Source organism: Salmo salar, chromosome ssa21 (genome assembly GCF_905237065.1).
Source record: "Salmo salar chromosome ssa21, Ssal_v3.1, whole genome shotgun sequence".
Lineage (NCBI taxonomy): Eukaryota > Metazoa > Chordata > Actinopteri > Salmoniformes > Salmonidae > Salmo > Salmo salar.
Genome location: NC_059462.1, coordinates 13092435 through 13104668, shown reverse-complemented (window position 1 = coordinate 13104668; position 12234 = coordinate 13092435). Strand labels below are relative to the sequence as shown.

General features: G+C 42.4%; 1 protein-coding gene across 1 annotated transcript; it reads left to right on the top strand.

Moving 5' to 3' along the window:
- Positions 1-3259: 3259 nt before the first annotated feature.
- Positions 3260-8317, top strand: LOC106581833 (protein FEV). The gene is made up of 3 exons (XM_014164236.2): positions 3260-5183; positions 5664-5735; positions 6234-8317. The coding sequence occupies exons 1-3, from the start codon at positions 5135-5137 to the stop codon at positions 6770-6772; spliced, it is 660 nt and encodes a 219-aa protein (XP_014019711.1). The 5' UTR covers positions 3260-5134; the 3' UTR covers positions 6773-8317.
- The last annotated feature ends 3917 nt before the right edge of the window (positions 8318-12234 follow it).

Sequence of the window (12234 nt, the reverse complement as noted above, 5' to 3'; positions counted from 1 at the left end):
AGCCAGGCCTAACTGCCCAACATCAGTGCCCGACCTCACTAATGCTCTTGTGGCTGAATGGAAGCAAGTCCCCGCAGCTATTTTCCAACTTCTAGTGGAAAGCCTTCCCAGAAGAGTGGAGGCTGTTACAGCAGCAAAGGGGGGGGGGTCCAACTCCATATTAATGCCCATGATTTTGAAATTAGATGTTCAACGAGCAGAAGTCCGCATACTGTTGGCCATGTAGTGTATGGTTCACTCAACAACCATCATATGAATGAATGAAGTGTCACGCCCTGACCTTAGAGATCCTTTTATGTCTCTATTTGGGTTGGTCAGGGCGTGAGTTGGGGTGGGCATTCTATGTCCTTTTGTCTATGTTTGGTATTTCTTTGTTTCGGCTGGGTATGGCTCTCAATCAGGGACAGCTGTATATCGTTGTTGCTGATTGGGAGCCATACTTAGGCAGCCTGTTTTCCTTTGGGTTTTGTGGGTGGTTATTTTCTGTTTAGTCATTTGTTACCTGACAGAACTGTTTGGCTGTTGTCTTTTGTTTATTTTGTAAAGTGTTCTCTTTTTTCATTAAATTACAAAGATGAGCACTAACCACACTGCGCCTTGGTCTACTCCATTCAACAGCCATTACAGAAATCCCCACCTACAACGGACCAAGCAGCGTGGTAAGGAGGAGCAGAGGGTTCAGGACTCCTGGACTTGGGAAGAGATACTGGACGGAAAGGGACCCTGGAGACAGGCTGGAGAACACCGCCGCCCGCCGGAGGAGATAGAGGCAGCGAAGGCAGAACGGCGTTTCTGGGCGGATCGGCTGGCACGGCAAGAGGAGGAGGGGCAGCCCCAAGATTTTTTTGGAGGGGAGCACACGGGACGATCGGCGGTGCCGAGGATGGAACCAGAGCCAGTCGGGGTGAAGTTGGAGGTGAGCGAAGGGAGCGAAGCAGAGACAGTGAAGGAGTTGATGGGGAGATTGGATGAGAGAGATATGAGAGAGCTGCTGTGTTGGTGCATGAGGCACGACATTCGTCCTACGGAGCATGTCCTCGAATTGATGTCACCTGAGTCAGCTCTCCATACTCGTCCTGAGGTGCATGCTTGCTAGCCGTCTGGTGAAGACTGTGCCAGCCCCACGCACCAGGCCTCCTGTGCACCTCCCCAGCCCTGCACGTCTTGTGCCTGCTCCCAGAGCCAGGCCTTCTGCATGTCTCCCCAGCCTGGTGAATCCTGTGCCGGCGCCCAGAGCCAGGCCTCCTGCAAGTCTCCCCAGCCTGGTGCCTCCTGCATGTCTCCCCAGCCTGGTGAGTCCTGCGCCCAGAGCCAGGCCTCCAGCATGTCTCCCCAGCCTGGTGAGTCCTGCGCCCAGAGCCAGGCCTCCAGCATGTCTCCCCAGCCTGGTGAGTCCTGCGCCCAGAGCCAGGCCTCCAGCATGTCTCCCCATCCTGGTGAGTCCTGCGCCCAGAGCCAGGCCTCCAGCATGTCTCCCCAGCCTGGTGAGTCCTGCGCCCAGAGCCAGGCCTCCAGCATGTCTCCCCAGCCTGGTGAGTCCTGCGCCCAGAGCCAGGCCTCCAGCATGTCTCCCCAGCCTGGTGAGTCCTGCGCCCAGAGCCAGGCCTCCAGCATGTCTCCCCAGCCTGGTGAGTCCTGCGCCCAGAGCCAGGCCTCCAGCATGTCTCCCCAGCCTGGTGAGTCCTGCGCCCAGAGCCAGGCCTCCTGCAAGTCTCCCCAGCCTGGTGCGTCCTGTGTCTGCGCCCAGAGCCAGGCCTCCTGCATGTCTCCCCAGCCTGGTGCGTCCTGTGTCTGCGCCCAGAGCCAGGCCTCCTGCATGTCTCCCCAGCCTGGTGCGTCCTGTGTCTGCGCCCAAAGCCAGGCCTCCTGCATGTCTCCCCAGCCTGGTGAGTCCTGTGCCTGCGCCCAGAGCCAGGCCTACGGAAAGTCCCCGTCCAGAGCTTCCGGCGACAGTTCCCCGTCCAGAGCTTCTGGCGACAGTGCCCCGTCTAGAGACGGCCCACAGTCCGGAGCCTGCCGAGTCGCCCGCCAGCCGGGCGCAGCCAGAGTCGCCCTCTAGTCCGGGGCCCGCTGCGAGGGTCCCAAGTCCGTGGTCGGCGGCAAGAGACCACGCTCTAGGGGAGCCATTAAAGTGGGGTGAGCCAGCGGTGGAGCGGGGGGGGGGTCTGCGTCCTGCTCCTGAGCCGCCACCACGGGTAGATGCCCACCCGAACCCTCCCCTATAGGTTTAGGTTTTGCGGCCGGAATCCGCACCTTTGGGGGGGGGGTTGGTACTGTCACGCCCTGACCTTAGAGATCCTTTTATGTCTCTATTTGGGTTGGTCAGGGTGTGAGTTGGGGTGGGCATTCTATGTCCTTTTTTCTATGTTTGGTATTTCTTTGTTTCGGCTGGGTATGGCTCTCAATCAGGGACAGCTGTATATCGTTGTTGCTGATTGGGAGCCATACTTAGGCAGCCTGTTTTCCTTTGGGTTTTGTGGGTGGTTATTTTCTGTTTAGTCATTTGTTACCTGACAGAACTGTTTGGCTGTTGTCTTTTGTTTATTTTGTAAAGTGTTCTCTTTTTTCATTAAATTACAAAGATGAGCACTAACCACACTGCACCTTGGTCTACTCCATTCAACAGCCGTTACATGAAGGCAGAAGGTTCGCGACTAACATGCAGCCAGACAATGTGAGTTGTCCAAGGTGCTGACCACTGCAGCCATGACAAACTAATTTAAGACCAAATAAACTATTTTAATTGGGGGATAGCCCCACTATGTAGGGTCAGGCTATCGTTGACTGCCATTGCATGATACTGCTAACACATTTGCCAAGTTGTGTATAATATATGCATGTTTTCTTGAACCGGATTACGTTTTAAATCACACTTGCTACATCCTTATTGAATGTTTGTTTGCTGTGTCGTCTGACAGTTCAGGTCCAGGACATTCAATTCCGCGTTAGCCTACACACCCTGAGACTTGCTCATGAACCGCAGACCGGTAAAAGACACAGGCCCACACCCAGTCCAGGATCTTTTAATAAATGTTCAACTATACACACCTTTCCCAAATACACATTTCTATCCCGACTGATTAAAACGGCCGCACAGTACAGAGGAGCTTGGCAGTCGTTTCGGATGGTGGGGGAATAGGTTAGGCCAGTGTTGCTTGTGTTTCAATCCCTAAAACTGGTAAGTCCAACGATGACTAAGAGAAGATATAAATAGTTTCTAGGTAGCCTAGCACTCTCTTTGCCTGTGAACGAGTTGGGAATTATTTTAAATGCAGGAGGCACTGCACTTGTCTTGGCTTCTCACCATCGATTTACTGTGCGCACATAGGAATGGTCTCATTTTGTAATCAGATGAATTCAATTATATATGTATTTCTGTGGGATTTATTTACAGTCAATAGACTTTATGTAAAGTGTTATTGAAGGGTGGAATCCTAATTTGAGATTCGTGCATAACTACCACCACTGACAAAATGATTTATGCGCACAGGTGTCAAATTATGAATCGACCTGAAGTGTTTTAGAGCCTATCGTTTGTTTGAATTGACAAATATTTATTTGAAACTATAAGGACACTATATAGGCATCAAAACTGAAACTATAACTTGGAACACACCAGAATGGGACAATAATATTTAATTCAAACCTTTCGAAGATGATCTTGCATTCGAGGCTTGTTTTAAGTTGCCTGCGACCTGTTTAAAGACTCAGGCAGCTAAAGCAAGTCTGGGACGCCAGACACAACTCTTCTGAGCAGCAGCAGCGGAACGCGTGGAGGGAGAGGCGTGGTGGGGACGTGGAATATAATCGCCTACTCCATGAGTCATATAATAGCCTTGCTTAGCAGTCACATACATACTCTCTGGTCTCATATCGTTTGCTCCTGTTATCTTTGCCTTGGACAACTATGACTTGATAACACATTTTCGTGAAAATATGACATTTGCATCAATGCATGTTGATTTACAAGAAATTGAATATCTTATGTTTATTATGTTTTATTTAATTATTGTCCTGTGTTGTGATTAGAAATACGTATTATTAAGTTGGTAAAAGTAGCATAAAACATCTACAAAATCTACAATTTGCTGTACATTTTGCATGTCCATGGCATATGACAGCTAATAAAGTGTTTGCCTTAAATACTGTTTGACTGTCATTCCCGTTTTATTACACTTACTCACTGAATATTTTCACAGCTGATCTCATTAATGTTATCTTCCCACAGTGTATTTTTCTTCATATTCCTTAGGCTAGGACTAGGCCACTTTTATATGGAGGCAGTTATTGAATTTCAAGGAAAATCTTAATAAAGAAAATACATTATTATTATTATTATTATTTCTTATTATTATACCGAGCCTCTGTATTATTAGGCCTATTATGATCATGATAATGGGTATGGTTCTGAGTATGATTCCTTATATTATTATTATTAGGCCTATTGTTGTTACTGTTATGCTATTATTAGGCTAATGGACTTTTGTGGATCATGGATGGGGTCTTGTGAGGTAGCTTGGACGCTCGTCCTCGCAGGATTGCTTTTGATTAATAGAGAATTGTTCTCTCGTGGTTTTACATCGATAAACCTAATTTAAGATATTGTTTTAGATTTAGCCTCATTACACTCCGATTGTACATAGCCTTATAGCTATAAACATACGGTCGGTGATACATTTTTCTTGTTTTCCCAGGTGCATTGAGGCGTGTTTTTAAGGTCAATATTATTTTCATACATGAAATAGGCCTCTGTGTTTGCAAAGAGGTAAAGAGGCGGAAAAGAGAGGGGATCTGAACTGGTTTTCCATGTCAAACACTTCAATTCTCCATAGAAACTCTGATCTTAACGCGGAAACTTTATTAAACCCTGATGGTGGATTGATAAGACCGAATTTCTCTCGGATCTTTTTATTGTGGAGACCGGGGAGAGATGACAGAGGCAAATTGCTCTTTTAATTAAAGCAATGCACCAGAGGAAATTGCTGTCTGAATATTGTCTCAGAGATGGGGTTTGTGACAGTTGCCTGGAAACTTCAATCTGTCCCACATTTATTCCAGATCACAGTTATGAGATAAAGTTTAATAAAAATCTTTGCCCGAATGAAATCGAACCCTTTCTTGAACAACAGCTACAATGAGACAGAACTGCGGAGGAAACCTTATGTTTAACATGTATCTCTCAGGTTCGTGCTTTTGTACGTGACATTTGTAATATAATTTCTTTATAGGCTATTCAGATGAGGGAAATGGTCTTTATTCCTTGGGTAGTGATTCTGCTTCTAGCTAGCGATTGCTCTGCCTTTTCAATCTATAACCCGTCTCCTCTTTTGTCGGAAATCGGATATCCTCTTTCCTGAACGCGTTTCCTGGCTTCAGCCGTAAAGCTTGGAGGAAGAAACCACAAATATTAGAAAACCGAGGATTAGTTAGAGACTAGATTATAAAATGAAACCATAGCTTTTAAAGGCTTTTTATAATATTTTCAAATCTGAATATAGATATTTCAACGTGGAATAAGGATATAGTTTACAGAATTTTGTAATGTTTTATTGTAATTTAACAATTTTGCAATGAATACTTATTTTACATTAATATATGCTATATTTTCTAATAATATTGGTTTAATAACATATTTATTTGTGTTAATAACCGGTCTATTGCAGATCCAACAGAAAATCTGTTGAAAGAAAGCAAAGGTGCATCCTGGAGTCCCATAAACACAGGAGTGCAAAAAGGTAAGAAATTGTTTAAATTTGTATTTATTATATGCATCCCAACCCAGCATTATAGGCATTCAGAGCATTTTTATAAATTAATATATACTTTACCTTTTAATAATTGTAATTGTCTACCGTCCATAGAAGCACTGCCATTGATTGGATTAGAGATAATTAATCACATGAAAGAAAATGATAACACGCGTAAAAAAAGGGTTCTACAAGAGTGGACAATAAATACGTCATTAGGTTGTTTGTGAACTAGGCACAATTTTTTTAGACAAATATTTTTCTTTCGTGCTTTTGTAATTGTAAGACATAGACATTGCGGAAATTTAACCAAATTGTTGTCCAACTACTGATAGGTTATCGACATGTTTATTTTATGCGTAATTGGCCACTTATTTTGGAAATCAAGTTAAATCCATTTTTCAAATAGCCTATCAAAGGATGAATGCTTATTTTCCTGTATTGTCACCGTCACAAATGTCTACTATTATGTGTTATTTTGAATAGGCAGTGGACAGATTCAGCTATGGCAGTTTCTCCTCGAACTCCTGTCAGACAGCGCCAACATGTCCTGCATCGCCTGGGAAGGGACGAATGGAGAATTCAAGCTAATTGAACCCGATGAGGTGGCACGGCGATGGGGCGAGCGCAAAAGCAAGCCCAACATGAACTACGACAAACTCAGCCGCGCATTGCGCTACTACTATGACAAAAACATAATGACAAAGGTCCATGGGAAGCGATATGCTTACAAGTTCGACTTTCACGGGTTGGCTCAGGTTTGTCAACCCTCATCAACGGAGCAAGCTCTTTATAAATTCCAGAGTAATTTTGCCCCCATTCCCTTTTCAGGGATTTCAAAGCTAAACCTGGTTGGTCCAGGCGTCGGTTCGTCTGGATTCTCGTATTGGCCGGGGTCGCCACCGACTCTCTACCACAGTCACAACCTCCAACCCCCGGGACCGTTTGGTTCTGTGTCTGCCTCGCACATCAGTTGCGTCAACAACATCAACAACCTGAATAATATCAATAACCACTACAATTGACTCCTATTAACTCGACCAATAATGTAGTTTAAAAATGCCTAATCATAATTCACAATCGTAGCGCGCCTTTTTAAATGAGGCCTAGGAATTGATTTTCCCTCATGAAATGTTGTCTTGTGGACCAACATTTAAAAAACAACAACAAATAAATGGGCCTATGGGAAAATCATTAAACATTTATGGAAAGTAACACATTTAATCACGTTTTTTTAATTTATTTTTTTTAGATATGAAGCCTATATCAAACAAAATCTAGATTAAGAACCATTTTCTTGCCTATTTTTCTCTCGTTGATAAGACATTAGGAAAACGTTCTCGAACGTTGCAGATAGAAATACTACAAATAGAGCCGACGTAATTTCCTTATTCTACATGCCAGAGATGCATGTTTTCGCTACCTGGACGTTGCAAAATGTTGCGTCCTGCTGAACGCATCCCTGTTGTCTCCAAGAGATTGTCTGGCTTCTAGCGCCACCAGGTGGCTATTAATTAGGCATATAAATACTGATTTGATCTCAAATAAGCTTGCAGTGTACTTTTCAAAGTAGAGATATTACTGCGACTCTAAAAACATTATGGACGTAAAGATATATCGTCACTTTAAATAGCCATCGTTATGTAGATGTAGCCTACACAGGCAGTTTACAATGCAGTGCAGGTGTCTACTAGTTACGACAACAAAAGGGTTTGCCTTTTCGTTTTCATACGTTTTCCTTATAGCCTATTTTGACATTTGACACACAGATTCGACATTTTTATGCACGGAAATAAATACATAGATTGTTCGATTAACACTTAAAACCTCTTAGAAATTATCTTTGAAATAGTAGGCACATTTTTCCAAAAAGCTATATCCACCAATTTTTCACATTTGTGTTTCTCATCGGAAATTATTGCCTATGGGTATCTTAATTTATGTGTAAAATATTACTGTTCTCAGATTTTCTTGTGTATGATTATTATACTTTTTTTGCAAAATGTTATACATCCATTGTTTAGCTGGAATGGATTGTTCATATCCTGTAAAATGTCAAATGTAGGCTAATTGTTTTACATACAGATCTCATATTACTGTATGAAAAAAAGTTGATTTAAAAAATATGTATATTGTGTCCTAAATGTATCATTTGTACATTTCTTTATAAACATTTGTGTTACTTGTTACATTTGACTCTCTAAAACCTAGCAGTACTACCTATTTCTCTGAGAGTGAGGCGCATATGTAGCATTTTGAAAAACACGTAATTATTTGTCTCTATGAAATGAAACCATCAAGTGATAGATTTTAAACAAATACATATCTGTCATTGAACAACCCCATGCCATGATTAGATAGTGAATAAACCCACTAACCTCTTTCATCATTTGTTTAAACGATAAAAGCTAATTTACCAACATTTCTGAAAATGGGTAGGTCTATATAACGTTATGGAATGAAACTCTTCACATGTACCTATTCCATTAAATCATATTCGTTATTTTGTTGTTAGCCTACTGTAGCCTATAAAATGAACATGTTATTGAATAAATCGAGTGTCATTTGTACATTGGTTGTCTGTCATTTGTTAAGGTTTAGGCATGCATGCTATTAGGCCTATTGTAGCCTAGATTTGTAACATTTTGTGAATTTAGCATGTTATTTTACAGGCATTTTATTTTTGCAGAATTATCACAGAATGTATGAACAATTTTTTCAAGTGCGCAACACATCTTTCGCTCTCAGCTTGGTTGATGATCTTATGGTGACGTATTATTAGACCTACATTATTTTAAATCGCACAGGGACGCGGCGTCATACTGTTTCCATAACATTATGGACAATTGGACTGATCTACATTTAAAAACATGACCCACTGTTCCATGTGCTATTCTGTTTTGTGGGAGAAACGTTTTGTGTTACTTTAAATCTAGACAAAAATGAAGTAGGGCTATTTCAAAATATGTTTTCACCTTCATTGCTGTGGATCAGGTCATTGGACACACTTACAGTGCCTTCAGAATGCATTCACACCCCTTGACATTGTCCACATTTTGTTTTGGTACAAAGTAGGATTATGATGGATTCAATTGTCTTTTTTTTGGTCAAAAAACAACACAAAATACTCTAATGTAAAAAAATTACGAAAAATAAAACACTAATACTGTATGTCTTGATTAGATAAGTATTCAACCCCCTGAGTCAATACATGTTAAAATCATATTTGGCAGATGTGAGTCTTTCTGGACAAGTCTCTAAGAGCTTTCCTCACCTGGATTGCATAACATTTGCCATTATCCTTTTCAAAATTCTTCAAGCTCTGTCAAATTGGTTGTTGATCATTGCTAGACAAGCATTTTCAGGTCTTGCTATAGATTTTCAAGCAGATTTAAGTCAAAACTGTAACTCGGCCAGTAAGGAAAATTCACTGTCTTCGTGGTAATCAACTCCTGTCTAGATTTGGCCTTGTGTTTTAGGTTATTGTCCTGCTGAAAGCTGAATTCATCTCCCAGTGTCTAGTAGAAAGCAGACTGAACCAGATGTTCCTCTAGGATTTTGCTTGTGCTTAGCTTCATTCCATTTCTTTTTTATCCCGAAAAACTCCCCAGTCCTTAACGATTACAAGCATACCCATAACATGATACAGCCACTATTATGCTTGAAAATATGGAGAGTGTTATTCAGTAATGTGTTATATTGGATTTGCCCCAAACATATCACTTTGTATTCAGGACAAAAAGTGAATTGCTTTGCCACATTATTTTGCAGTATTACATTAGTGTCTTGTTGCAAACAGGATGCATGTTTTGGAATATTTTTATTCTGTACAGGCTCCATTCTTTTCACTCTGTCATTTAGGTTATTATTGTGGAGTAACCACAGTATATTGATGGGATAGGTCTACATGCCTTTCAGATCGCTTGTATCTGGTAAATAATTACTTCACATAAGCTCCTATGTAACCTAAACCTACATCTAGACATGCAGTGCTGTCAGGCAAGTGGTTTGAGATCCAGAGAAACAACTATTCACTCGTTGTCTGTGGAGCCAATTTGAAGTCATAGACGGAGAATGCATCCTGCATGGTTGCATATTGTGAGGAGGCTGATAAGAACACGGCAGTGTATGTGTGTGTGACCTGCATATCAATAGAGCCACCAGGGACCCTTTCCTCTATTGATTTCAGGCAGCGCTCGAAACACCAGACACATTTCAAATACCCTGTCTCCTCTCCCTCTGTCTGCACATTGCCAGACCAACAGAGGGCAAGGCATGATCTCAGTTTCTCTCTATTCTTGTTCTCACACTATAGAACACTTATAGAAAATATCCCTATAACAATGACATTCACTTTCAAAAGATTAAAAGAAGAGCACAAGCAAGATATGTACAGTGAGGGAAAAAAGTATTTGATCTCCTGCTGATTTTGTACGTTTGCCCACTGACAAAGAAATTATCAGTCTATAATTTTAATGGTAGGTTTATTTGAACAGTGAGAGACAGAATAACAACAAAAAAATCCAGAAAAACGCATGTCAAAAATGTTATAAATTAATTTGCATTTTAATGAGGGAAATAAGTATTTGACCCCCTCTCAATCAGAAAGATTTCTTGCTCCCAGGTGTCTTTTATACAGTTAACGAGCTGAGATTAGGAGCACACTCTTAAAGGGAGTGCTCCTAATCTCAGTTTGTTACCTGTATAAAAGACACCTGTCCACAGAAGCAATCAATAAATAAGATTCCAAACTCTCCACCATGGCCAAGACCAAAGAGCTCTCCAAGGATGTCAGGGACAAGATTGTAGACCTACACGAGGCTGGAATGGGCTACAAGACCATCGCCAAGCAGCTTGGTGAGAAGGTGACAACAGTTGGTGCGATTATTTGCAAATGGAAGAAACACAAAAGAACTGTCAATCTCCCTCGGCCTGGGGCTCCATGCAAGATCTCACCTCGTGGAGTTGCAATGATCATGAGAACGGTGAGGAATCAGCCCAGAACTACACGGGAGGATCTTGTCAATGATCTCAAGGCAGCTGGGACCATAGTCACCAAGAAAACAATTGGTAACACACTACGCCGTGAAGGACTGAAATCCTGCAGCGCCCGCAAGGTCCCCCTGCTCAAGAAAGCACATATACATGCCCATCTGAAGTTTGCCAATGAACATCTGAATGATTCAGAGGACAACTGGGTGAAAGTATTGTGGTCAGATGAGACCAAAATGGAGCTCTTTGGCATCAACTCAACTCGCCGTGTTTAGAGGAGGAGGAATGCTGCCTATGACCCCAAGAACACCATCCCCACCGTCAAACATGGAGGTGGGAACATTATGCTTTGGGGTGTTTTTCTGCTAAGGGGACAGGACAACTTCACTGCATCAAAGGGACGATGGACGGGGCCATGTACTGTCAAATCTTGGGTGAGAACCTCCTTCCCTCAGCCAGGGCATTGAAAATGGGTCGTGGATGGGTATTCCAGCATGACAATGACCCAAAACACACAGCCAAGGCAAGAAAGGAGTGGCTCAAGAAGAAGCACTTTAAGGTCCTGGAGTGGCCTAGCCAGTCTCCAGACCTTAATCCCATAGAAAATCTGTGGAGGGAACTGAAGGTTTGAGTTGCCAAACATCAGCCTTGAAACCTTAATGACTTGGAGAAGATCTGCAAAGAGGAGTGGGACAAAATCCCTCCTGAGATGTGTGCAAACCTGGTGGCCAACTACAAGAAACGTCTGACCTCTGATTGCCAACAAGGGTTTTGCCACCAAGTACTAAGCCATGTTTTGCAGAGGGGTCAAATACTTATTTCCCTCATTAAAATGCAAATCAATTTATAACATTTTTGACATGCGTTTTTCTGGATATTTTTGTTGTTATTCTGTCTCTCACTGTTCAAATAAACCTACCATTAAAATTATAGACTGATCATTTCTTTGTCAGTGGGCAAACGTAGAAAATCAGCAGGGGATCAAATACTTTTCCCCCCTCACTGTATACAGATCTAAACTGTTTAAAGCTATGCTAAAACCTACAATATTTTGTAATAGACAGTACCAGTCAAAGGTTTGGATACACCTACTCATTCCAGGGTTTTTCTTGATTTAGATTCTTCAAAGTAGCCACCCTTTGTCTTGAGGACATCTTTGCACACTCTTGGCATTCTCTCAACCAGCTTCAAGAGGTAGTCACCTGGAAAGAAAATCAGTTGTGTTATGACAAGGTAGGGGTTGTATACAGAAGATGGTCTTTTATCAAATAAGGCTAAGTCCATATTATGGCAATAACTGCTCAAATAAGCTGTCACGACTTCCGCCGAAGTTGGTTCCTCCCCTTGTTCGGGCGGTGTTCGGCGGTGCCGGTCTTCTAGCCATCATTGATCCACTTTTCATTTTCCATTTGTTTTGTCTTGTCTTCCCACACACCTGGTTTCAATTCCATCATTACATGTTGTGTATTTAACCCTCTGTTCCCCCCCATGTCCT

Coding starts and splice junctions, on each gene's coding strand:
- LOC106581833 (XM_014164236.2), top strand. CDS start 5,135: ATGAGACAGAACTGCGGAGGAAACCTTATGTTTAACATGTATCTCTCA. Junction 5,184..5,663: donor GTTTAACATGTATCTCTCAG/GTTCGTGCTTTT, acceptor GGTCTATTGCAG/ATCCAACAGAAAATCTGTTG. Junction 5,736..6,233: donor AAACACAGGAGTGCAAAAAG/GTAAGAAATTGT, acceptor TATTTTGAATAG/GCAGTGGACAGATTCAGCTA.